Source organism: Armigeres subalbatus, chromosome 1 (assembly GCF_024139115.2).
Source record: "Armigeres subalbatus isolate Guangzhou_Male chromosome 1, GZ_Asu_2, whole genome shotgun sequence".
In the NCBI taxonomy this organism is placed as follows: Eukaryota; Metazoa; Arthropoda; class Insecta; order Diptera; family Culicidae; genus Armigeres; species Armigeres subalbatus.
Window position 1 is genome coordinate 303371317 of NC_085139.1, and position 23893 is coordinate 303395209.

General features: G+C 40.3%; 3 protein-coding genes and 1 long non-coding RNA gene across 4 annotated transcripts in view; 2 read left to right on the top strand and 2 right to left on the bottom strand.

Annotated features, from left to right (window-relative positions):
• Positions 1–113: 113 nt before the first annotated feature.
• Positions 114–1200, top strand: LOC134207846 (tubulin-folding cofactor B). The gene is made up of 2 exons (XM_062683799.1): positions 114–373; positions 445–1200. Exons 1-2 carry the CDS (start codon positions 251–253, stop codon positions 1045–1047), a joined length of 726 nt encoding a protein of 241 aa, XP_062539783.1. The 5' UTR covers positions 114–250; the 3' UTR covers positions 1048–1200.
• A 277-nt stretch (positions 1201–1477) lies between these two features.
• On the bottom strand, positions 1478–2539 carry LOC134207845 (NFU1 iron-sulfur cluster scaffold homolog, mitochondrial-like). Its single transcript, XM_062683798.1, has 2 exons — positions 2380–2539; positions 1478–2317 (listed from the first exon to the last, which is right to left on the bottom strand). The coding sequence occupies exons 1-2, from the start codon at positions 2445–2447 to the stop codon at positions 1594–1596; spliced, it is 792 nt and encodes a 263-aa protein (XP_062539782.1). The 5' UTR covers positions 2448–2539; the 3' UTR covers positions 1478–1593.
• A 2889-nt stretch (positions 2540–5428) lies between these two features.
• Positions 5429–6875, bottom strand: LOC134207849 (uncharacterized). Its single transcript, XR_009978434.1, has 3 exons — positions 6665–6875; positions 5837–6592; positions 5429–5767 (listed from the first exon to the last, which is right to left on the bottom strand). It is a non-coding gene; the product is annotated as an uncharacterized LOC134207849 (long non-coding RNA).
• A 207-nt stretch (positions 6876–7082) lies between these two features.
• Positions 7083–23893, top strand: part of LOC134207848 (cell cycle control protein 50A) — a 30709-nt gene continuing 13898 nt past the window's right edge. The window contains exons 1-3 of the mRNA XM_062683800.1: positions 7083–7289; positions 7581–7714; positions 7778–8317. Coding sequence (XP_062539784.1) covers positions 7238–7289; positions 7581–7714; positions 7778–8317 — 726 coding nt within the window. The 5' untranslated portion in view covers positions 7083–7237. The remainder of the gene's footprint in view (positions 7290–7580; positions 7715–7777; positions 8318–23893) is intronic.

Consider the following 23893-nt stretch of genomic DNA (forward strand, 5'->3'; position numbering starts at 1 on the left):
CGAGCTTTTTTGTGAGTGCCATATAAAAAACCATCAGGGGATAGGAATGTTCAAAAATGTCAAGTCAGTGAGTGGGGTGAGTGGTTGTTTTCTTTCTTTCGGTGATGTTTTTTGGGCGAGTGAGTGCGGAGTTTAGTCATCACCATCAATCATTTGAAATCATCAAACGCCGGAAATTTTAACAAAAAGTTAGTCCGATTAAAACATCTGTGATTTTTACCTTTGAATCCAGTGATCCGGCGATATCATAATGTGCGACACATCCGTGGTTAGTGGCTCGGATATTGTGAAGATCAACATCTCCAATTCGCATAACGATGCGGTCTCGTTCGAGCGGAAGTACAGCAAATCGCTTAAAATTTCCGAATTTAAGGTGATTGGATTGGAACTGCGTAATTTTTCACGAATAAACGAGCGCTGAGCTGATTTTATTGATTCAATTAGGCAAAGTTGGAGCCCATTACGGGTGGATTGGCGGCGACAATGAAACTGGAACTGTACAGCGGAGATAGACTCGTGACTCGACTGGACGATGACGACCGGATGTTGGGATTCTACGCGGTGGAGGACGGCATGAGGGTGCATGTGATAGACAACTTTGTCTTCGTTCAGGAAAATGTCCAGAAGTTTGAACTCAGCCAGGAGGAGTACGACAAGAAACAGGACAGCCTGAGGAATTATTTGAAACGTAACAGGTTGGGCAAATACAACGAGGAGGAGATGGCCAAGTTGGAGGAGGAGCGAAAAAAACAAGAAGATGAGGATGCTGCCAAATTGGAACAGGCCACGATCGGTGCGCGCTGTAAGGTGACGACCAAGGGACATCCCACTCGATTGGGAACGGTCATGTACAAGGGAGAGATAGATGGCAGACCGGGTATGTTTATTGGGGTGAAATTCGACGAACCTTTGGGCGTCAATAACGGTACGGCTAATGGAAAACAGTACTTCGATTGCCCTCCCAAATACGGTAGCTTTGTAGCAGTTAAAGCAGTTGAAATCGGAGATTTCCCACCGGAGAAGGATGAGCTGGATGATGAACTGTAAACAATCTTAGCATTCCAAGTATTCCAAAATCAAAAATCGCTAATCTCTTCATTTTTTTTTTTTTGCCAAATGTTTCACCAGTCAATAAGATACTCACAATGCTGCACATCCCTTCGCTTTAGTTCGAAATAATTAGCTTAAGAACTCTTCAGAGCCATTTCAGCCATCATTCCTTCGAAAGCCCTCCTCTCACAACTTGCGAGACCCGCTTATAGGAAACGTTGCGTTACGTTTGACAGTTTTCCCATTGGACAGCAACATGGAAAAGTTTGTCCTCGTCCTCGGATAAGCACGATAAAACGGCATGGGATTCTTATTTATTTATTTCTGTCGCAGAAACTATCAGACAGACAACAATCATGGTTTGTTGTCGTAGTTAGGGCAGGCAAAAGTTATCTTCTTATTGCACCATCGGCGTAATTGAATAGGCTTTACTTTCGCAGCTAATAATGGATCATATTTATTCGAATAACTAAATACTATACACAACAAAATCTACTTAGTTCTAGTAGTCAATTAATATACAAATCTCATTCCTAAAAATCTTTACTTATCTTCTTTCTGTTTGATCTGCTTCTCGAACTTCTCAAACTCCGTCTCCGTCACTTCGTCCACCTTGTCAAAGACCTGCTCAACCGCAACGACTTCCGGTATGTAGAACTGCAGCATATTCTGGACGCCATTCTTCAGCGTCACAATCGAGCTGGGACAGGATGAGCAACTACCCTGCATCTTCAGCTTTACCACGCCGTCTTCGAAGGCCATAAAAATGATATCTCCACCGTCCTCCTGCACGGTCGGCCTTATTTTGGAGTCTAACAGCTCCTTGATCATCTGCACCGTTTCGTCGTCATCCTCATTGATCTGGGTATCCCCCATGGGCTTGGCATCGGTCACCACCGGCAGGCCCGAAGCGAAAAAGTCCATAATTACGGCAAACACTTCCGGCTTGATCAAGCGCCACTCGGCATCCTCCAGCTTGGAAATTGTTACAAAGTCTCCTCCAAAAAATACCGATCGCACGCCTTCGATGCGGAACAGAAGCTTAGCGAGCGGGCTGCAGAGGGCCGCCGCCTGCGTGGGGAAGTCCATCGTTTGACCTTTCTCGAGTACGGCAACTCCGGGCAGAAACTTCAAACTATCCGGGTTGGGAGTGTCCTGGGTTTGGATGAACATCGTACGAACATGGCGTACAGATGGCGAATGGGTCTTGGCCAGGACCCTTGAGGATGTTATTTTCGAGAGGGTACTGATCGGTGACGCATTGGATCTGAAAACAAAAATTATTTAACATGTAGTAATGTATTTTTTATCTACCAGATAGAAACATACACGACTTTTGTTGCCCCGAAGAGCAGAGCCCTAAGCTGAGGTCCAGTTCGAATGGTATTCCGGTACATTTTTGCTATTCCGTTGCAGGATCAAAAGCACCAAAATAATCCTCAGCAACTGCGAAGCGACAAAGTGCTCGCTTGCGATAATAATTAACTGACGTTTCTAAGAAAAACAAAAGGCTTTTCATACACGGATAGATATTTAAACCCAAAACTCAAGTAAAAAGTACGTGCACTTAAAGATGCATCTAATATGAGAATAACGCATAAACTTTTACCCAAATTTGGGTAGTGTTTTCTTTTAGATTTGTTTTGAAAATTTGGCAAATTTGGTAATTGGTAATTGGTGCTTTCTTAAAAACGATAGCCTGCTATAGCTGTATAAGATTTTTGATCAGGTTAAGGAAAGTTGGCTTGATTTATCAAAATATATTTTAGTTACAATATAAAAGCCCGCATAATCATGGACCATACGTAGACAGCATATGTTATAATTGAAGAGAATAAGTGTTATTGTAGCGATGGTCTCACTAATAATAGTTAACTATAAATAAACACTCTTATATACTGTTTCAACAGTAGCTCAGATGGTAAACGGCCAAACGACTATATGAGTAATAGGCGGTTAAGTATAATTAACATTTAAATCCGGTCGTTTTTTCGAACAAAATTTTCGATGTACCATACATCAGTTGGGAGATGTACAATTGAAGAACTATATAATTACACATCGACAGCATGTTATGTATTAACTGTAAGTGTTGATGTAGGGTTGAAATGGTGAATCAAGCTTAAAATTGTATGCTAACAATGATGTGAATAGTGACAATATATCTTATAACGCATATGTAATTTTGACTGCATGGTATGTCGTATTTCATTATGCGGGAGGCTCTCCCAGACCTAAGAGTGAAATCGGGAGTGATTCAGTTTCATTCCAAATTTTCGACCACTATTCTAGTTTGAATCTGGAGCCAAATAGAACAAACTCGCTGGTTTCCCCAGCAGTGTTCTATTCATGTTTTTCAAATTGTCAATTAAATGAAACCATCATATTGGCGCCAAGAAAGGCGCCGTAATTGCAAAGTGGATTGATCCGTAGATAAAATTACGCATTCATACACCAAAACAATTGGAAAATATTTGAATCTCGTGATTCAATCGTGGTTCAAATCTGCAGAAAATAGAACGGAGCGTTATACCAGTTTTATTTTTTTGACATTTGACTGGTATAAAAAATGAATCTAGAACAGCTGCTGGGAAAATGAATGTTTCAGATTCATATTCAAACCGACAGCCCCGAACGATTTGAATCACTGCTGATTTTACCCTGCCGCGACGGCGACAAGTAGTGGCCGCGATTCTATCGCTGGGTCGCTGCAGGTAATGTTCTATTTACGCTTCCATACCAACGGCGACCGAATCGCTGTTGCCAAGCGATAGAATCGCGTCGCGACTGTCGCGTCGCGTGTGTTTGGGGGAACCTGAAGATTGTCGCTGTCGTCGCTGTCCGGAACATCTTTTGCTGGCAAGGAGGGTGCTAAATGTCAATGAAGGAAAGTTCAGTACTCAACATGTTTCGGACAGCAGAACAAAGGGAACCGAAGCAACAATCTTAATCTTGTAACTACTCGCCCGTTTCAAATCACTCAGAGTCTGAGTGAAATTGTATTGCCGTCTCTTTTTTTCTCACGGAAATCTTACTCATTTTTCGTAAAAAGTGGAATTTGAAAAATTTGAGTAGTTCCACTTTTTACGGAAAATGAGATTTCCGTGAGAAAAAATGAGACGGCAATACAATTTCACTCAGTCTCTGAGTGATTTGAAACGAGCGTGTAGTATTGAACTGGCGTCGTTGGATTGTTTGGCTCTTTTGTTTTTGACAACAGAAGAATAAGAGTGGATGAAAGAGAAGAGAAAAAATAACTCAAAAATAAGTTTAAAAAAACTCAACGCTGGGTACTTTTTTTTCTTCCGTGTGGGTTTATCTCATCCCACACTATTACAATTAATTGCATATTATTCGGCAACTCGGCCGTACGAAAACTATTTTTTTGTTAAATATCTTGGCTGTGCATATGCACAGCATATGTTTCGAAATGGACAAATTGATATGAAATTTGCGAAAAAGAATCCACGTGTCTTGGAGGGACACGAACCCTCAACCTCCTACTCTCTAGATAGGCGTGATAACCCCTACACAATAACAAGACCACTTAAAGGTCACGTTTGCGGAAAAGCCATCAGAATCCGAGTACCAACCTCCACCGCGGTTAGCTCTCTTTTTTGCAAATTGAATATCTTTCGGATGCTTGATTTGTCCAATCTCCACATGTGCTTTACTATTGTATACTCACAGCCAAGCAGAGTGCACATTGTTTATTAAACGAGAGGATCGCACTCCATGCCCCCAGGAACTGTCTGGGCGGGACGGTATAGAATGCGAATTCAATCGCACTCTGCTGTGCCAAAGGCTTGCTTGGCTAAAGCATTTGATGAGTTTGATTGCCTTAACGTAAGCGGTCGCGTGTACTCAGACGACTAATGACGGTGAAAGACCGACACTTGATTACAATTAATTGCATATTATTCAGCAACTCGGCCGTACGATGTTAAATATCTTGGCTGTGCATATGCACAGCATATGTTTCGAAATGGACAAATTGATATGAAAGTTGCGAAAAAGAATCCACGTCCCTCCAAGACACGTGGATTCTTTTCGCAAATTTCATATCAATTTGTCCATTTCGAAACATATGTTGCATGCACAGCCAAGATATTCATCCCACACGCTTAGTTCAGTTCACCCAAATATGGGTGAACAGTACCTATAATTTCGAAAAAGTGCACATACGTATTTATGGGTGAAGTGCCATTTACCCATATTTGGGTACAGGTGGTTCAAGGAAATATTGGTAACGTTTACCTATTTATGGGTGAATTGTTATGGGTGAAATTTACTTAAATATGGGTGATATTTTTTTGTTTTCAGTTTTGAAAATCCTGTTGGATCAAACTTATATTATTATATAAATATTAAGCAAAACTTTTTATTTTCAGTATAAATATAAAGTAAAATATTTTATTGGTTCAAACATTTTGATAAAACATTTTACATAAATAAAATAATCATGTTGCTCTATTACTGCATTATCAACAGCAGGAACAGATGGCAGTTATCTTGGACGGCCCGGAACATCCCTCAGCAGCCGCTTTGTGTCAGTATGGTGAAATGCACGTTAATCTCAGCAAGCATTGGTACACTAATTAGCGGGCAACAAATGCACTAATAACTGATAATAACATTTTACGGCATGCCATTCCGGAACCGGTGACAGCTTGTTCCGGACAAATATGTTGTTGGTTGCGACAAACCGCAAAAAGATCTGGAAAATATTGAAAGTCAAAATTAAATCCTATTTTTTCAAGAAAGTATTAAATTTCACTGAACTTACCAAATAATCTGCAGTCCGGGTGTTAATTCAACAGCCGCACCAGTTGACAGCAAAACAAATTAGTTCTTTTATCCTGCAAAAAGGTGAACACTTTCGGGCAAACTTGAAGAGCCGAGCCAACCGACGACGAGGCCACGAGGCCATTCGGATTATTGTTTTCCTCCCACTCAATACGGAGAAGACCGCTTTCGCAATGAGATGATCTATTGTTGGGTCCGGTCTTTGTGTTCATAGCTTCAGGCCAATCATACCGATGACAACGTCCATGATGAAGATGACGATGACGGGGATTTGCCGGAAAAATAGAATCAAAATAGTCTGGCGGCTGGGAGACTTAATTTTCCCTGTTCAAGCTTAGCTGAATTAACAAAAAGCAACAACATCCCCTTTCGCGCTCAGGTTGCTCCGTCGGCTCCGTCGTTCCGATTTTTCCTTCTCCTTTGCCACTTAGTTCGATCTGTTGCTGTTTTTTCGCCATCGCGGTCACTTCGAAAACAACAAGGCGAGGCAACATCCGGTTTTTGCGTTCGCTTGGAGCTTTTTTGAAACGCGTTCATCTTGGGTGTCGTCTGGGTTGTTGAAGGATTCCGATTCCGAAGCAAGTAGTTTGGGGTGAGACTCGTATGAGCAGAAGTTTTCCCCCTGGAACTTGTGCCCATTCTCACTATCTGCCGTATCATCGTCGATCGTCACCTGCAAGAAGGTCGACATGGTGCTGCGAATCGTGACTGGAACAGTTCGTCTGGAAGTTGCAATCTAAAAATTGTGTATCGACAATCAATATGATGAAAATAGAACAAATTGAATAAAGAACAACCAAATAGTTACCTCCATATATCTTCATGTATGAAGAACTGCACTCGGAACTACATCAGCTGCTTTAGACTTTACATTATTGATAAAAATAGGGAAATTTAAGAATTTCTGCAACTTTGACGCGCGTGGCCATCACTTCGGAATTATTGTTTGTGTTTATTTTTTCACCCAAATATGGGTGAAGTCAGTTACTCAAATGTAGGTAAAGTCAATTTCTTCAGAATCTCAGTAAATTTTACCAATTTTTTGGGTAAGTTCTACTAATAATATTGGTACAACTGAAGTTACCCATATATGAGTGAACCAAGTACCCATAAATAGGTAAACCAATCTAAGCGTGCAGAATCCAACCCTGCCTAAAAAAGACCTTTTGGAGGGTTGTTTTCGTTTTATGCTTTTCGATCGATTTTCATCATCTGTCAAAAGTATCGATTTTTTTTTCTGATTCTGATTCGACATCAGAAAAACTTCGTCACTTTCAGCTGCTTAATGATAAAAGGATTTCCATCGGATAAAAACAGTGAAATCTCCGTAGTTTAACTCCGAAAAAGACTTCTCGGGAGCGCTACAGCGGCGGGGCTTACGATGCCAGACACGGTGGATGGCGGGGACATTCCCAAATCCAAACGACCTTCAGGTGAGTAGTTTTGCTCTTGTATGGAATGGAGAAAAACAAGGAAGTAGTTTATTGATTTTATCACGTTGGAAAATTCCGATAACAAGAACCAGTTTTCTGCTGTGTTGTAAATAGTGATAATGTTCTGAAAAATCGATAATGCGTCAAATGAATATAGATAAGAACTCAAATCAATTTCAAAGTTGTGCAGTTAATTCCTGCTATCGATTCAACTGAAGAATGACTCATAGCTTTGAGTAAATGTTGTTTGCCAATGATTACCTACCATTGATATTTTATCCTATTTTACAGACTCTGCCTTCAAGCAGCAACGACTTCCGGCATGGCAACCGGTGCTGACGGCTGGCACCGTGCTTCCAGCGTTTTTCGTCATCGGAATTGCTTTTATCCCTGTTGGAGTGGCTTTGCTCTATTTCTCTAATGCTGTCAGTAAATCACTTCTCCACTCCTTCAAACTGGATTTACAACGTTTCGTTATTTCATTTTAGATCACAGAGTTCGTGTACGATTACACCCAGTGCGTCCAGCTGGGGTCCATGAATCACACCTGCGCGGAAGTGCTCACTGCCAAGGAGGCGGACGAGTGTGTATGCATGGTGAACTTCACGCTGGAAAAGGATTTCCTCGGCAAGGTCTACATGTACTACGGTTTGACCAACTATTTCCAGAACCATCGACGGTACGTAAAATCGCGCGATGACGATCAGCTGCTGGGACGGCTGTCGATGACTCCGTCCAGCGATTGTGCCCCGTTTGCGTACGTCGATGACGATCCGAATAGGCCTGTGGCTCCGTGCGGTGCAATCGCAAACTCGCTGTTCAGCGACACGTTTGAACTGTCGTCGGAAAAGTACGGTCCGGTGCCGCTGCTCCGGACGGAGATTGCCTGGCCGTCGGATCGGAAGATCAAGTTCCGGAATCCGGAGGGTGACTTACAGGAAGCGTTGAAAGGATTTTCGCGACCGAGAGACTGGAGGACTGATCTGTGGAATCTTGACCCGCAAAATCCGGACAATAATGGTTTTCAGGTGAGTTTTTATTAGTGATGGTCTGGGAATGGTTTAAGGGAACGTCCATGAATTATGACCCCTCCTTGCTTATACATATCAAACCAGATGTTTTGGACAACTATAAAAATCAAGGGTCACATTGCACATCTGAACTCTTTTATGTCTGGCATTAGTGGTAACAACTAGACAGAGATGCACGCATCTCTAAACACAATAGACGAGTGTGTGATACAGAAATTTATAATGAGATACGCGCGCGTTCACAGTCAGTAATAAACTAAAACTTTATTCTCCCTATTGGCCTGACTGGACCAGCAGCCAGTAGCTGTTGATAGAGTGGTCACCAAAAACTCGCCTAGCATAGGAATTCTTTGCAATTTATTTAGTGTATTTAGGGAATCAATATTCGAGTAACGCCTATTAATATACCCTTTGTCGTCAACAGAGTTTGTTACTGTCAAACGCATCTCACAACAAGCCTTTATCAGGACCCGAACATAATATGACAAGAATTGTTTGCCTTGCATGTTCTGATATTTTCGAGAATACGATGCTAATTTTGTAATCATAGTTAGATTATCGAATATTTCCATAAAAGCAGAAACTATGATAGTTTTCTTTTTTGTCGCTGACAAAAAATTTCAAATCTTTGTCATTATTATCTCCGACAAAAACGAAGCTTTGTCGTTGGTTCTCTTTTGTCGCTTGTTTTGCGTGCGTATCCAAGAAAAATTGATTCCCTGAGTGTATTATGTTATTACTCGGAGAAAAGAAAATTATTTATAAAAATCTGTAGGCTTGGATACCTAAAGCGTACAATTGGGACTTCGCGTAAATCTATGTTACGATTCAAGAAGACTGCATTGTTGTGCATTTTATTGGGGTATGGACTATGGATCAAGAACGTTAAAAAAAAGTATCTTTTCTACCGAAAGATATTTTAGTTACTAGATAAAGATTGTCGCTGTCGTCGCTGTCCGGAACATCTTTTGCTGGCGAGGACAGGGGAGCTAAATGTCAAAGAAGGAAAATCCATACGATTTGACAGGTATGTACCACACATCTGCCGTAATCTGAAAAAGTGACGTTTTAACCATTTTCAGAAAATGGTGTTATCGAGTAGTATTCATCGAGCTCTTTAACAGAAAAATGGAAAACTAGTATGTTGTATTTTGGCGCATACGTCACTTTTTCAGATTACGGCAGACATGTTCCGGACAGCAGAACAAAGGGAACCGAAGCGACAATCTTTATCTAGTAACTAAAATATCTTTTATTCTACCGCCTGAAAACTTGTGCTCGTTGATATCTTCTTATTCTCCTTATTGTAATTACATCCTCCACTGGGGTATGGCCGCCTCGCAGCTGTTCATTCAAAACTTTCCCAGTTGTTAACGGCGAGGCAAGCCAAATGCAATTCATGATCTGGAGACCAGAGGGCTAGCTAGTGACTGGAATATGCATCGAAGATTGTGGCTGTTACGTGGTCTACGAGTGTTATCTCGAAGGCAATTGGTGTCGACTACCTGGAAAAACCTGGAAAGTCAGGGAAAGTCAGGGAATTTCATTTTGGACCTGGAATGTCAGGGAAAGTCAGGGAATTTTGATTTAGGTCAGGGAAAAAAATCACAAACCCAATATTGAAAATTTATAGTGATTTTTAAAATTTCGAGCAATATACTAAACTAAGGACACTTATAACAATGAAACTCTGAACCAATTTTAATCCATTGAAAAGGGACCAATAAACGTATTGAAACGTCGCGTCGGATCAGAATTATTATTGCGCTTTAGCTGGTCATCAGACTGCATAGCCGATAAACAATACTCTGAGGCAGTTATATTCGACAACCATCTCCACTATCAAACTATAAAGCTTTTTTGTGGCTGTTGGCAGTCTCTGGACTAAATGTCTACTACGAGGCCTTTTCATGTTCTCCATGGTAATCGAGTTTGTTTCTATTAATCTCTAAGCAATAACAGAGGTTCAAAGCCACGTTGCTCAAATGGTCACTGTTGAGACCTGATCCATTTTTTTTAAAGATTATTTAGTTTGAGTGGTTTTGTGTCGGTGTCGTTTTGAATTGTTTGCAGTTTCCTCATTAGAAGTCATGTTCCCATCAAGCAAAATAAGTTCGGCACTCCACAGCATCGGCATCATCTCTAAACAAGATTCTGTGGGTAATGTTTTAAAAACATTTCGGTAACTTCCATTTCATGATGGGGTTATACAGTCATTGGTCGATCCTCACGTCCTTAGGTGGTCAAAATAGTGGTCATGTAGAGAGAATGACAGTGGATAAAAGTATCATATGGTCTACCTCATATACGTAGGTGGCGAAGGTCTCAATTAAACGCTACTCGAACCTCCATAATTATGCTTGGACGCAAGAGGCGGATAATGTTGTTATCAATGGTAATGTTTCAGTTTTACATTCGCTGCCGATGTTTATAAAACAATTTAATCAGGAAATATTCTGGTTGATCTATGATAATTTTGTCCAGAAATTACCTCAGAATTCTCACTGATAAATAAGTACGAAATCCCAAGGGATTTAAAAAAGCTGCCTCGATAGTTTTTATCCTGGAACTCCTTGATAGATGTTCAGTAGATTTTTTTCAAAAGCTCTGCTCTAAAAACTTGGTAGATTGTATGGTATTTACTCAAATTTGAATTGAACGTTTTCTTGAAGGAATCTATAAATTGAAGACGGTGTTCAATTAAATAATTTAAACCAAATTATTTAAAGTATTGCAGTGGTTAGAATGTTTTGCTGGGCTTACTGTAAGTGCTGCATAGATTTATGTGAGCTTGTAGGGATTGATTCGTAACTAATTTTAGAAGTCTATAAACTCCACAGAGAGTGAATAAGAATGCTTACTCCGTAATCATACTTGAGAGCCAATGGAGGTTTCTCGATGTTCTCGAAAATACCTTTATCGTACGATTTTTTACCGGCATTAGAAGGATTTCTAGAAGCTTCTCCGATTGTTTGGAAGTTCAAAAGTCGTGTCAAAAAATACAACGGTTCACACAAATTTCCAGAAAGATAATAAAAACTTCAACGATTTGAAGAAGTCCATCAGTTGTCTTGGATGTCTATATTGCGACTCCAGGGAGTCCAAGAAAATTTCTAATGGTGGATGAAGGCACCAGTAAACTTATAACATTATTTAGAGCCAATTTAAGAAACCTGTAAAATCTAATTTTGAACTGTTACGCCCTTTTCAAATGTTGGTTTAGAAATATGAAAATCTTTCAGGAGTTATGCGCATTTACTTGAATCTTTGTGATCGACCAGAATTACCTACGATATTCTACAAATCCTTAACCCGTATCGGCCTGAGTGAACAAAAAAAATTCAAATCATTGCCATTTCGTCATTTTTTGTCGTATTGGCCTGGTTTTATCACTGTTCTGCTTGTACGGATCCCAGAATTCACATATAAATTTCTGACCCACCGGGATTACTCCGGATAGGAGGACCACATCACAAGTCCCAACATGTATTCTGAATTCTGGGATCCGTACAAGCAGAACAGTGATAAAACCAGGCCAATACGACAAAAAATGACGAAATGGCAATGATTTGAATTTTTTCCTTCACTCAGGCCGATACGGGTTAATGTTCTGTTTCTAGAAGTGATTAGGCTTCCAGTAGCTCAGGAACTCATATGGACAATGATTCACACATGCAGAGATTTTCATACGTTTCTAGGAGTTAAAAAAACATTTTTCATATCTGGAATTTTTTGAGGAAGGGTCTGGAAAGTCAGGGAAAGTCAGGGAATCTTGTTCTCAAATTTGAGTCGACACCCAAGCACGCCTTCCATTCCGAAAGCGATCGGAAAATAAATCCAAACAGCCGTTGGACATTATTCACACGGATGTGTGTGGACCAATGCGAATGGCGACGCCAAGTACCGTTTTTTTTCCACCGGAAATAAGAAGGGATGGTTCTCCGGAAATTTAGGGGGTTTGGTGTCAGGCCTCTAAACGTTCGCACCATTGATCCCTTCCAACAAACCTCCTGCAGCGCTACGATGCACTATGGGGAAAAGGGTAGCCATTAATCGAAAAATTTACTATCTCCAATTTGTCTAATTTATATATCATATGAAAGCATATACCCTAGATAAGAGAATCGGAAAATATTGAAGCGCTATGTTTATTCAGTCAAAAGATATGGGCTGGCGAAGTGAAAAAAGCTGGTGAAACTAAAACATAATTTCTTACTTTGATTTGTATGTTATGAAGTCATCTTTTCTCCAAATATAAAGTTTTATATATCATTCCAAAGCTTAAAACTTCAGCTTTTTGATAGTTTAATTGCTTTGCACGCAAAGATTAATATCAAAAAGTTGTAGAAGAAAAACTTTAATTATCACAATTCTTCGCTATAAAATGGTCCCGCAAACCTAATGTCCTCAAATGTCCCCTCATCTGTAAATTGGGGATTAAAATATATCCCTTAGGGTGGTTCAAAAAATCGATTTTGCTCCACAGTGCTCATCTGATTCTTTACCATGTTCTGAGTGACCTCTGAAAATTTGAGCTCATTTGGATTAAAACTGATTTAGCACAAGCCGTTTCAAGTTTGCATGCAAATTAGTATGGGGAAATTTATTTTTTCATTATACTGTTAATGACGCTTCCCAATCAAGCGCATGTTGAAAAAAAACCTACATAGCTAAAAGGAATACTCAACAGCTTTCACTCAGTGAGAACCGCATCTCAATTAATCGTTCCAATAATTAGTAATCGAATTTAATCTATACCGTGGTTTTCTGGAGCTAATTGGGTTGTTTAGCTAAGAAAAATATCTAGTTTTTTGCCGTTTAACATAAAGAGCATGCTTTCCTGATCTCCAACATATTTTTATTTTGTTTGTAAACCTTTTATTTACATTTTTGAACAGCAAACAATAATCCATTTCAATCGATAGAATGACACTAACATTCATAGAATGACAGTTGGCCCATGCAGCATAAGAACAAATTTTCAGTCCCATATAAATTTAAAATGCAAACTAAAAATAGTTCCGGGGCTCCAAAAATTCTGAAAAATTGGGGTTGGGCTCAGTTTTTTATGTAGATTCAGAATATGTAAAAACATATATACCCCTAAACAACCCAATTGAATAACTCATCAACAGGCAACATTGCTGCTCGTGGCGCGAAAGATAGCACACACAAATTCAGGCTACTATGGCTTTGGTCCGTTTCGCGAATTAAAATCAAATTAAACTTAAAAGTGACAGTTTAAAAATTTTCAAATAACCCTGCTCGCAGAGCAAGATTATTTTTGACAGATATCGAATCATTTTTGATCGATGTTTTATTGGTATTGCTGGGTAGCACCAGCCATTCTTATCTCCGGGTGATATTTTAATTTCCGAACTGTCACTTTTAAGTTTAATTCTCCAATTGGAACAAAGCCTATGTTGCACTGCACATTTCAGTGATGCCCTCAAAGAAGTTTAACGATCATGACTAAAGATCCGCAACCTGTCTTAAAATCGATTACTAATTATTGGGACGATTAATCAACTTGCGGTTTTCGTTGGGTGAAAGCTGTTGAGTATCCCTTTTAGCTATGTAGGTTTTCTTTTAACCTGCGCTTAATAGGGAAACGTCATTAACAGTATAATGAAAAAATAAATTTCCCCATACTAATTTGCATGCAAACTTGAAACGGCTTGTGCTAAATCAGTTTTAATCCAAATGAGCTCAAATTTTCAGAGGACACTCAGAACATGGTAAAGAATTAGATGAGCACTGTGGAGCAAAATTGATTTTTTGAACCACCCTAATATCCCTAATACCGTCAAACGGGGTGACTTGCAACAGCGGGGTGACTTGCAACACATGGGTTTTCCACAAGTTTTTGTTTTTTTACAACAAAAATATACCCAAACATCGACCTATGTCGTCACGCATCTCTAGTTTACATTGTATTTGTTGTGCCTAGTTGGTATTTAGGTGAAAATATAACTCACTGTTGTTTTTTTGTATTATTTTGTGAAACTGTTTCGTCAATTGAAAGTCGAACGTCGTAAATCGTAAGTTCGTATAGCAAATTGAAAATTATTTCACCAAAATCGATCCTCTCTCCGGTTACAGTATCTAATTAGTTATGTAATTCCGCAAAAACTATAAAATAATAAAATTGTTTGTTTTTGAAATGCCAACTTTTTTTGAAATTTGGCCCCCTTGCAACTGCTGATACTCGATAGTTTGATTTTTAAAAAAATCATGAGGGTTGTGTACAAGACACGACCGCCCGACGTAAACTACGTGAAACAGTTTGGTGAAATGAAGAATCTAGTGCCATTATCCATGAGTATTACAAAATTACTCTTTGGATTTCTTAAGAAATTTACATTTTAAAAGGAACTAATATATTTATGTAATTAAAACAAATTTATTGAATTCTCGAGTTTTGTATAATATGAGTACACACATATGAGTAGTTTAGTTTTGTTTGTTTAAAATCAATTCATTGTTCTTTTTCGAATTTTTCGAAAAATATTCTAAATGAGCTTAACTAAACTAGGGTATTTCTAAATTTCAATTTATCAGGTTTAATTGCACTTTTTACTGTATATTTTACTACATTCCATTCCATTACTGTATGGGTATTTCTATTAAAACTTTAGAAATTTGAATAACTACCGTCAAATCATGTTTATGCAAAGACCACGCGTCAAAGCGCACTCGTGATTTCGCTACTGATGGCATCATTTCGATTGAACTGTCTCCATCTCCATCTTTCGATTGATTGTTAATAATCCGCCTTCCCAATCACAAGCTGCAACAAAATCAAATAAGATCTTGAGAAAATTTCACCTGGCTGCCACTGATGCCATCCATACGAATTCATATTTGTAGCAACTGCTCCCGGGGCGCACTCGTGATTCTGCTACGGACGGCGACATTATGGCGTCGCCAAGTGGTTAATTTGCTCTTTGAACAATATTCGCTTCACCTCTCCCTTTGCATAGGATGGTGGCCCTGAGAAGAACCGATTGATTCGTTCAGCAACTCCGCCGATGCTGAGACCGCCGACCGAGACATTTCTAATGAAATGCCACGCGCGCGGGAGAGAGCAGTTTTCTTATCATCAATTAAGATGGTTCATTAGTCCCGCCTCTTTGTTGTCCGGTATGGCTGCAAATATTGTGTAACCGTCAAACACTCACCAAAGGGGCGTGGCTACAGATTCAACTTTATTGATTACTCCCGCGCGCGCGAGCCATTTCGGCATCGGCGGAGCTCCTACCGGAAATTTTATTCCCGGCGATGGTGTGGGTCATTAACATTAGCAGCGCTCAGATTAAATTTTCTTGTATGAAGTAGGAATGACGACTTTGGCAGGTTTTGTTCTATTTTTGTTAGGGGGGTTTTTGTTGTCCAAATTTTATGAAATTTGGCCACAATATTCTTTGATATGCACATTCTTTGCCAAATTTAGGCCAAATTTGAGCATAATTAGTTAAAGAAAACCCCCTGACAATAATGGAACAAAACTTGCCAAAGCCGTAATTTCCCCTACTAACGATTGGCTACCATCAATGAAAGTAGCTCTTAAACCACAACTTGAGGCGAGATGAATTTTGATCAAAGTAAAACTTAATTGCTTGGTGATGGCAGATTGTTTTCCGTCGGTAGTAGAATCACGAGATCCCGATTCAGAGAAAGACATATAATTTTAGTAGATAGTCATCCATGCGAATACATTTTTGCAGCTTCTCCGTTTGACGCGCGCTCGTGATTCTACATACATACAGAAAACATACGATGAATCAATTCATCCATGAGTTTTTAGGTGCTGAGTTGGGCTTGATTTGAATCGTCCATAAGTTTTTACCACAACAGACCAAACACAGGCGTTATCGTTGGAACTGCGCTGGTCCGTTCTCCGTGACATCCAGAATGAAAATGACGCGCGCACGCGAAACATGGGGATTTTTATACACAGGGAAAACGAAGCTAGAGATGTCGCAAATTAATCGATTATTTCGATTAATCGATTCATCGTTATGATAATCGATTAATTTTAAATCGATTATTACCCAACGATTTATCGATTCAATAATCGAGAAGAATCTAGAGTAATCGATTAATCAGGATTTTACGACATCATAAGGATGTCGCAGATTAATTGATTACTTCGATTTATCGATTCATCGTTGTGATAATCGATTAATTTTGAATCAATTAATATCCAACGATTGATCGATTCAATAATCGACTCGAATCAAAAGTAATCGATTAGTTAATAATCGATTAATCGGAATTTTACGACATCTCTAAACGAAGCAGTGGATCAAAAGGCCCGTACCTTACTGCAATCTGATGTCCGTGTTGGGGATTTTTGAACGGAATTGAATTTTCATCCGGTTTGAAAAGAAATGAAATTTTCAATAGTTTAACGTTGATAATCAATAGTATCAATAGAATTGGCAGATCGCTGGAGAGTTTCCGAATCTATTGATAAGCAAATCTCGAAAATCCAGCGAAAGATAAGGAAGCTATTAGCGTTTGAAATCTCGCCTAATTTCGTGACGGTTTTGAATTTGGAAATTTGTGTTTTACACCCTGTATCCGAGTCTTCCCTTAGACATAGTTTACGTCAAAAATGCGCGAGCAAAAACACGTCCGTACGTGCTGCTGTCTTGAACTGGAATGAGGCTGATTGCGCCACGCGCGCGGGGAGAGCAGTTTTCTTATAACCAATAAAGATGGCTCATTAGTCCCTCCTCTTTGTTGTCCAGTATGACTGCAAATATTGTGTAACCGTCAAACACTCACCAAAGGGGCGTGGCTACAGGTTCAAATTTATTGATTACAAGAAAGCAGCTCTTCCGCGCGCGCGAGCCATTTCGTTCGAGATGTCGCGGAGACCAGACCATCGGCATCGGCGGAGCTCCTACCGGAAATTTTATTCCCGGCGATGGTGTGGGTCGCGCGGTCGTCGCCGTCAGCATCAACAGCACTCGGATGGAATTTTCTTGCGGGTCTCTACGATGACGGATATGGTGGTGTTTATTTCTGCAACGGTTGCGTCTGAAGTGTCATCAGTGAAAGCAGCTCTTAAGCCATAATTTGAGGCGAGACGAATTTTGATCAAAGTTCATATTAATCGCTTGGTGACCGTGCGTCCGTACGACCGTGCGTCAGGGACGCTACAAAAATTTATTCGCATGGATAACATCAATACCAGTGAAATTTCCCCTCAACATTATTATTTTAGTAGATAGACTGCTACTTGTTTCAGGTTTAATTTCCATCCATGCAAATACATGTTTGCAGCTTCTCCATCTGACGCACGCTCTCCGTTCCCACCGATGGCGTAGGTAGCGCTCGTAACAGGATCGTTGCGACAGAGAATCCAACGATGGCAATCTGTTGCAGTGTAGCGGTAGAGCCATAGAGCCAGCATCTGCATTTGAGTGAAATACTCTTGTGATATTCTGACTATCGAATGGTTGCTGTTGTGTTGGTGATTAGAAATCTGCATGATCTGAAATCTGTCCTTTTCAGGCCATTAATTTTTTCAATGGAGGAATTTGGTTTGACTGAGAGTAAATTCATGAGATTGTTGCAATAAATTCAATCCATCATTTGACTTCTGCAGAGTAAGTGATTAAAAATCCATCGAAAGATAAAGACGCTATTAGTGTTTGAAATCTATCCTAATTTCGCGACGGTCTCGAATTTGGAAATTTCCGTTTTACACCCTGTATCTGAGTCTTTCCTTAGACGTAGTTTACGTCAAAAAATTATTTCAACTTAACCTTCCTCCCAAACATAATGGTGGTCCTGAAAAGAACCGATTCATTTCCACTTATGTGCCTCATCAACAGCACGACGTTGATTGCCAGATTCAACGATGCTGTTGGGAACACGGATGAAAAAATGTACTGCTGTTGCCACGACCGCCACCACCACCTGACGAAAAATTTCACTGCCACTGAAGCCATCTCCCTCCGATGCGCGCTCGTGATTCTGCTACGGACGGCAGGCAACTTTATGGCGTCGCCAAGCGGTTTATTTTCACTTTGAATAAAATTCGCCTCGCCTCACTCTTCCTTGGTGTAGAATGGTGGCCATGAGAAGAACCGATTAATTGCAAATATGTCGATGAAGACCACATGATCCACGACACGAGCTGGAATTCGCTCGGCAACTCTGCCGATGCTGGAACCGCTCTCCACGACATTTCAAATGAAATGCCTCGCGCGCGAGGGAGAGCAGTTTTCTTATAAACAATAAAGATGGCTCATTAGTCCCGCCTCTTTGTTGTCCGGTACGACTGCAAATATTGTGTTACCGTCACACACTCACCAAAGGGGCATGGCTACAGGTTCAACTTTATTGATTACAAGAAAGCAATTCTTTCGCGCGCGCGAGCCATTTCGTTCGAGATGTCGCGGAGAGCAGAAAGTGGTACCTTCGGCATCGGCGGAGCTCCTACCGGAAATTTTCCCGGCGATGGTGTGGGTCGCCCGGTCGTCGTCATTAACGCGAGCCATTTCAATTGAGATGTCGCGAAGAGCAGACCGTGGTACCACCTTTGGCATCGCCGGAGCACCTACCGGAAATTTTATTGCAGGCGATGGTGTGGGTCGCGCGGTCGTCGTCAATAACATTAGCAGCGCTCAGATTAAATTTCTTGTATGAAGTAGGAGGAATGACGGCTTTGGCAGGTTTTGTTCTATTATTGTCGGGGGCGGTTTTTGTTGACCAAATTTTATGAAATTTTGCCACAATATTCTTTGATATGCTATGATATTTGATATGAAGTACTAACGATCGGCTACCATCAATGAAAGTGGCTCTTGGGAGCGTCCACAAATTACGTAACGCTCAAAGGGGGGAGGGGGGTTTGGCGAAGTGTCCAATTTTTGCGTTACGTAATTAAAGGATCTTCCCAAGGTGACTCGGGGAGGCACTACACTTCGTGTTATTTTTCCTATCTTTTGTCTCTTTCTAACATTGTCACCTCGTAATTTTGGAGTGGCGTATTCCGGTTTTAAGTTGTTTGATGTAACTGTAAATGTATCAGCATGTAGATTGCGAGTAAGCACGTCGGGGATACTTTTTCAAAATCATATTTGTTGTAGAAAAAATTAAGCATTAATGATAATCAATAGTATCAATAGAATTGGCAAATTGCTGAAGGGTTTCCGAATCGATTGATAAGCAAATGTCGAAAATCCATCGAAAGATAAAGACGCTATTAGCGTTTGAAATCTATCCTATTTTTTGTGACAGTCTCGAATTTGGAAATTTCCGTTTTAAACCCTGTATCTGAGTCTTCCCCTTAGACGAAGTTTACGTCAAAAAATCTGTAGCAAACATCAATACTGACGCCATACAATTTTCTTCAGTCATAATGCGAATCAATTGTTTGCATGGTCTCCTTCCGATACTTGCTTGGGATTCAACTACCGACGTTAGCGTTGCGCTTTGAATAAAGTTCATCTCGGAACCGATTTCTTTTTCAATCATCAACAGGAAAAATACGGGAAAATTTCATGTTGTGCCGACAACATCCAAATCGTTGCAAACGCCACATTAGTGAATAAATTGCTGTAGCAATCTTCTGTTGACAGCCTATGCTCGGACCGGCACTAATGCTATGATTTCGCTACCGATGCCAAACCATTATGCTTTGTTATATGAAGAAAGTTCGTCTAATATCAACTTACTTATCACTAAAATCATATACTTAACTCCGAATTACGCTAGAAAATTTCACCGAAGAATTTTCCACGACCGCCATCCGATGATTCGGCTCAACGAACGCCGTCGATTGCCAGATCCGCCGAAGAGGGGACACGGATGAAAATGATGTGCTGCTGCTTCCACGACCGCCACCACCACCGACCGAAAAAACTTCATCCGCACCACCACACCGCTGAGACAGTCGTTGTCAGGACGTCCTGATCCGCTCGCCGTGACATCCAGAATAAAAATGACGCGCGCACGCGAAACACTGGGCTTTTTATACACAGGGAAAACGAAGCAGTGGATCAAAAGGCCCGTACCTTACTGCAATCTGATGTCCGTGTTGGGGATTTATGAACGGAATTGATTTTTTCACCCGGTTTGGAAAGAAACAACATTTTCAATAGTTTAACGTTGACAATCAATAGTATCAATAGAATTGGCAAATTGCTGGAGAGTTTCTGAATCGATTGATAAGCAAATGTCGAAAATCCATCGAAAGATAAAGACGCTATTAGCGTTTGAAATCTATCCTAATTTCGTGACGGTCTCGAATTTGGAAATTTCGGTTTTACACCCTGTATCTGAGTCTTCCCCTTAGACGTAGTTTACGTCAAAACTGCTGATTCAGTTATTAAATATTTTTTCTGATTTTATGTTACAGAATTCCTTTAGCATGCCGCGAAACTACAAGAAACGTGCAGGAAGTCGCACGTATGCTAATTTTTCAAAGAAAACTTTGATGAAGGCAGCGGTAGAAGTTAAAAAACAAATTGTTTATCCGGGAAGCCGCTTGGCGTAAGATTTGTCCCCAACAACAATTTCACATTATCTAAATACAGAAAACAGTAAACATAAGGCTTAGGGTGGTCAAACAGTGTCGAATACCCAAGAAGATTCAACACTTGTGGATGGTTTGCTGCTTGCTGCGGAAATGCCTTTTCAAAATAATGATCTTAAAATAATCGTGGTAATTTGGATGGCGGGGAAAGAAAGGAAATCCGTTTTAAAAACAACTATCCATAGAATGACTGATGGTGCACCCCATTCTTAAACCGACATAAAGCACTTTCAAACCGATGACTTAAAAATATTAATCGATCCGTTGAAATCGTTAAAAAAACGGAATGGGGGGGGTGGTCCCTAAAGTAAGGCTCCTGCATTGACAGTAGTGAAGAATGACCCAGGATGAAAAATTACTATAATCAAGTTGTTTTAAAACATGTTATGATTCAATTTGATGAAGTGTTGCAAGTCACCCCGCAGTAGGGGTGGCTTGCAACACCCATCATTTTGATATTATTTTCATATTTCAAGCATAATTTTTCATAACGACGTATGTAACAATTATGAGGATTCGAGAAATCCTTTGCAGAAAGTGCAAAACTTTTTCTAAAACTGTTTTAAAACTAAATCTTTTTTCAATACTTTTTTCCGCTGGCATGCATCATTACATGACACGTAATAAGCGTGCTTCACAGCAAAGCTCAGTTCATTCAAATTCACTATGAAAAACGATAAAATTATACATACACCGGTATGCTACACGTACGTCGGTGTACATTGGTCGGTTTTCCATAGTTGCACGATTGACGCAACTGCAGTTTTGTTTTGTTTTGCTTTTTTTGTTACATAGGTCGCTCTCAGTTCCCATATGTTAAAGCGACGTATGTAACAGTGAGACTTCAAAAATAGAATTTTTTACATACGTCGATTCGCAAAAAGATCGAATTAAACAATTTTAAGATCTGAAATCAGTAAAATCGATGCGTATTATATAAAGCCGCGTGTGGTATTAAAAACCCCGTTTTGTTTACTTTTGTTACATACGTCGTTATGAAAAATTATGCTTGATTTGTATTATTGTTGTATATCTGATTACTTGTCTAATCACAAATATTAGGACACATTAACAATATCATGTACTAAAAGAAAGAATAAATCCTTTAAATTCAGAGTTAATTGAGAGAGAAACTTGAAAAGTGTTGCAAGTCACCCCGTTTGACTGTACCACCTTTCAGTGAGTGATTTGCTTGCGCATATTTGCGCGTTTACGAGAACGCTGCAATCAAAGTTTTCTTGAAAATTGTGGTTTTTATTCTCTATACCTCGTAATGATTGGAAAATGAACAACATTATCACTAGAAATATGATTGTTTGCTATTTTATGCATGTTGTATTTGAAACAAACAAAAAAAAATTGCCCAAAAAAAAAAATAAAAAAAAAAAGTTTTTTCTTCATGGGTGACATATTTTGAAGGGTTAACGATGGCCCTTAAAGGGTTAAAAAAGGTTCTTTAATATCCCTTCACATAATATATGTTGTATAGAAACAGTTTTCATTGAAAAAATATTTTTGGCCGCCCATTTGTATGAGAATTCCCCATAGTGCGATGCCGAAACCAAGGTCCTTGAGCACATCGGCGAGTATGCGTGTGCTACCGATGGAGTTGCAGTTCCACCAACCGAGTCTCCAATCGCTAGTTCTTTTTCGTCGCAGTGGTCCGGTCCGTACTCTCTTGTTGATTATTCGTTGCGTAAGTTTTTTTTAAAAACACTTATGTGGATAAATTATTGGCTCATCCCATTTGATCGTACCTGACCCCCAATTTAGCTTAGCTTATATTAAAGAGCAGTAAAGCCCCAAACGCAATACAACGGAACGGCGACGGAAACGGCAAATTTGACAGAAAATATATGGGCTAACTGTCAAATTTTCCGTTTCCGTCGCCGTTCCGTTGTATTGCGTTTGGGGCTTAAGCTGCGACTACAGTAGTAGGCTATGTAATTGTAATATTAAATAAACTTTCACTTTGTGTTTAAATGTCAATCGAACAAGTCGTTCTTATTGCGCACTCCCAATAGGTTATGGGCCTATGCGCGAACGTTCTATAGAAGATTCTAGAAGATTTTTTTTCAAGCTTTTTTATCAAGTATTAGAAATGGCATCAAGTGGTAGTCACGTCCAGCCAATTTCAAGCCTTCCCGGTATTGAACGCCTCATCGGGCGAGAAAATTAGACCACCTGGAAGTATTGCCGTTCAAACGTATCTGGAGCGCGAAGACTTATGGTGTGCGTGCGGTGAATCCGAAGTTGCAAGCAGATGGTACCTATAAAGCTGTAGATGCTGGAAAAGATAGGAAAGCGCGGGCTACTTCTGGACCCGGTAAATTACATCCATGTCCGGGAAGCAGTAACAGCTACCGAGGTTTGGTCAAAGTTGGAGCAAGCTTTCGAGGACACGGGCCTGACCAGACGAGTCGGGCTGCTGCATAAGTTGATCAAAGACTGTCGTCGTGTGAGTCCATGGCCGATTATGTGAATCAAATAGTGATTACGGCACATCAATTGGACGGTATTGGATTTACGATTTCGGACGTGTGGGTTGGAACGTTATTACTGACTGTGCTTCCTAACGAGTATCGTCCCATGATCATGGTCCTCGAGAACTCAGGTACGCCAATTACAGGAGATGCTATCAAGACGAAGCTGCTTCAAGAAGTTCAGGTGCCATCTGTGGATTCGGCGCTGGCTACAAAAGAAGCAAAACGCAATGGTAAGCCAGTGAAGAAATCTGACCACCCCAAAGGTCCAAAAAGCAGAAAATGCCATAAGTATGGACACATCGCAGCAGGGACTATGCCCAAGGGCTTGACGATCCCTCCCCAGGCCATCTGCGAGTTGTGGGGCTTGCCTAGGATGTGGTAAGGTTTGACAGTGGGCCCTGTTAAACCTCTATAAAAAGCTGCATGTATCCGCAAGTAGGCCCCACCAAAGCGACCATGTGCCGCTCAAAGCGCACAAGCCCAAGTCCTGGTATTAGGTGGGACGCTAAACGTCCCTGACACGACGGCCCT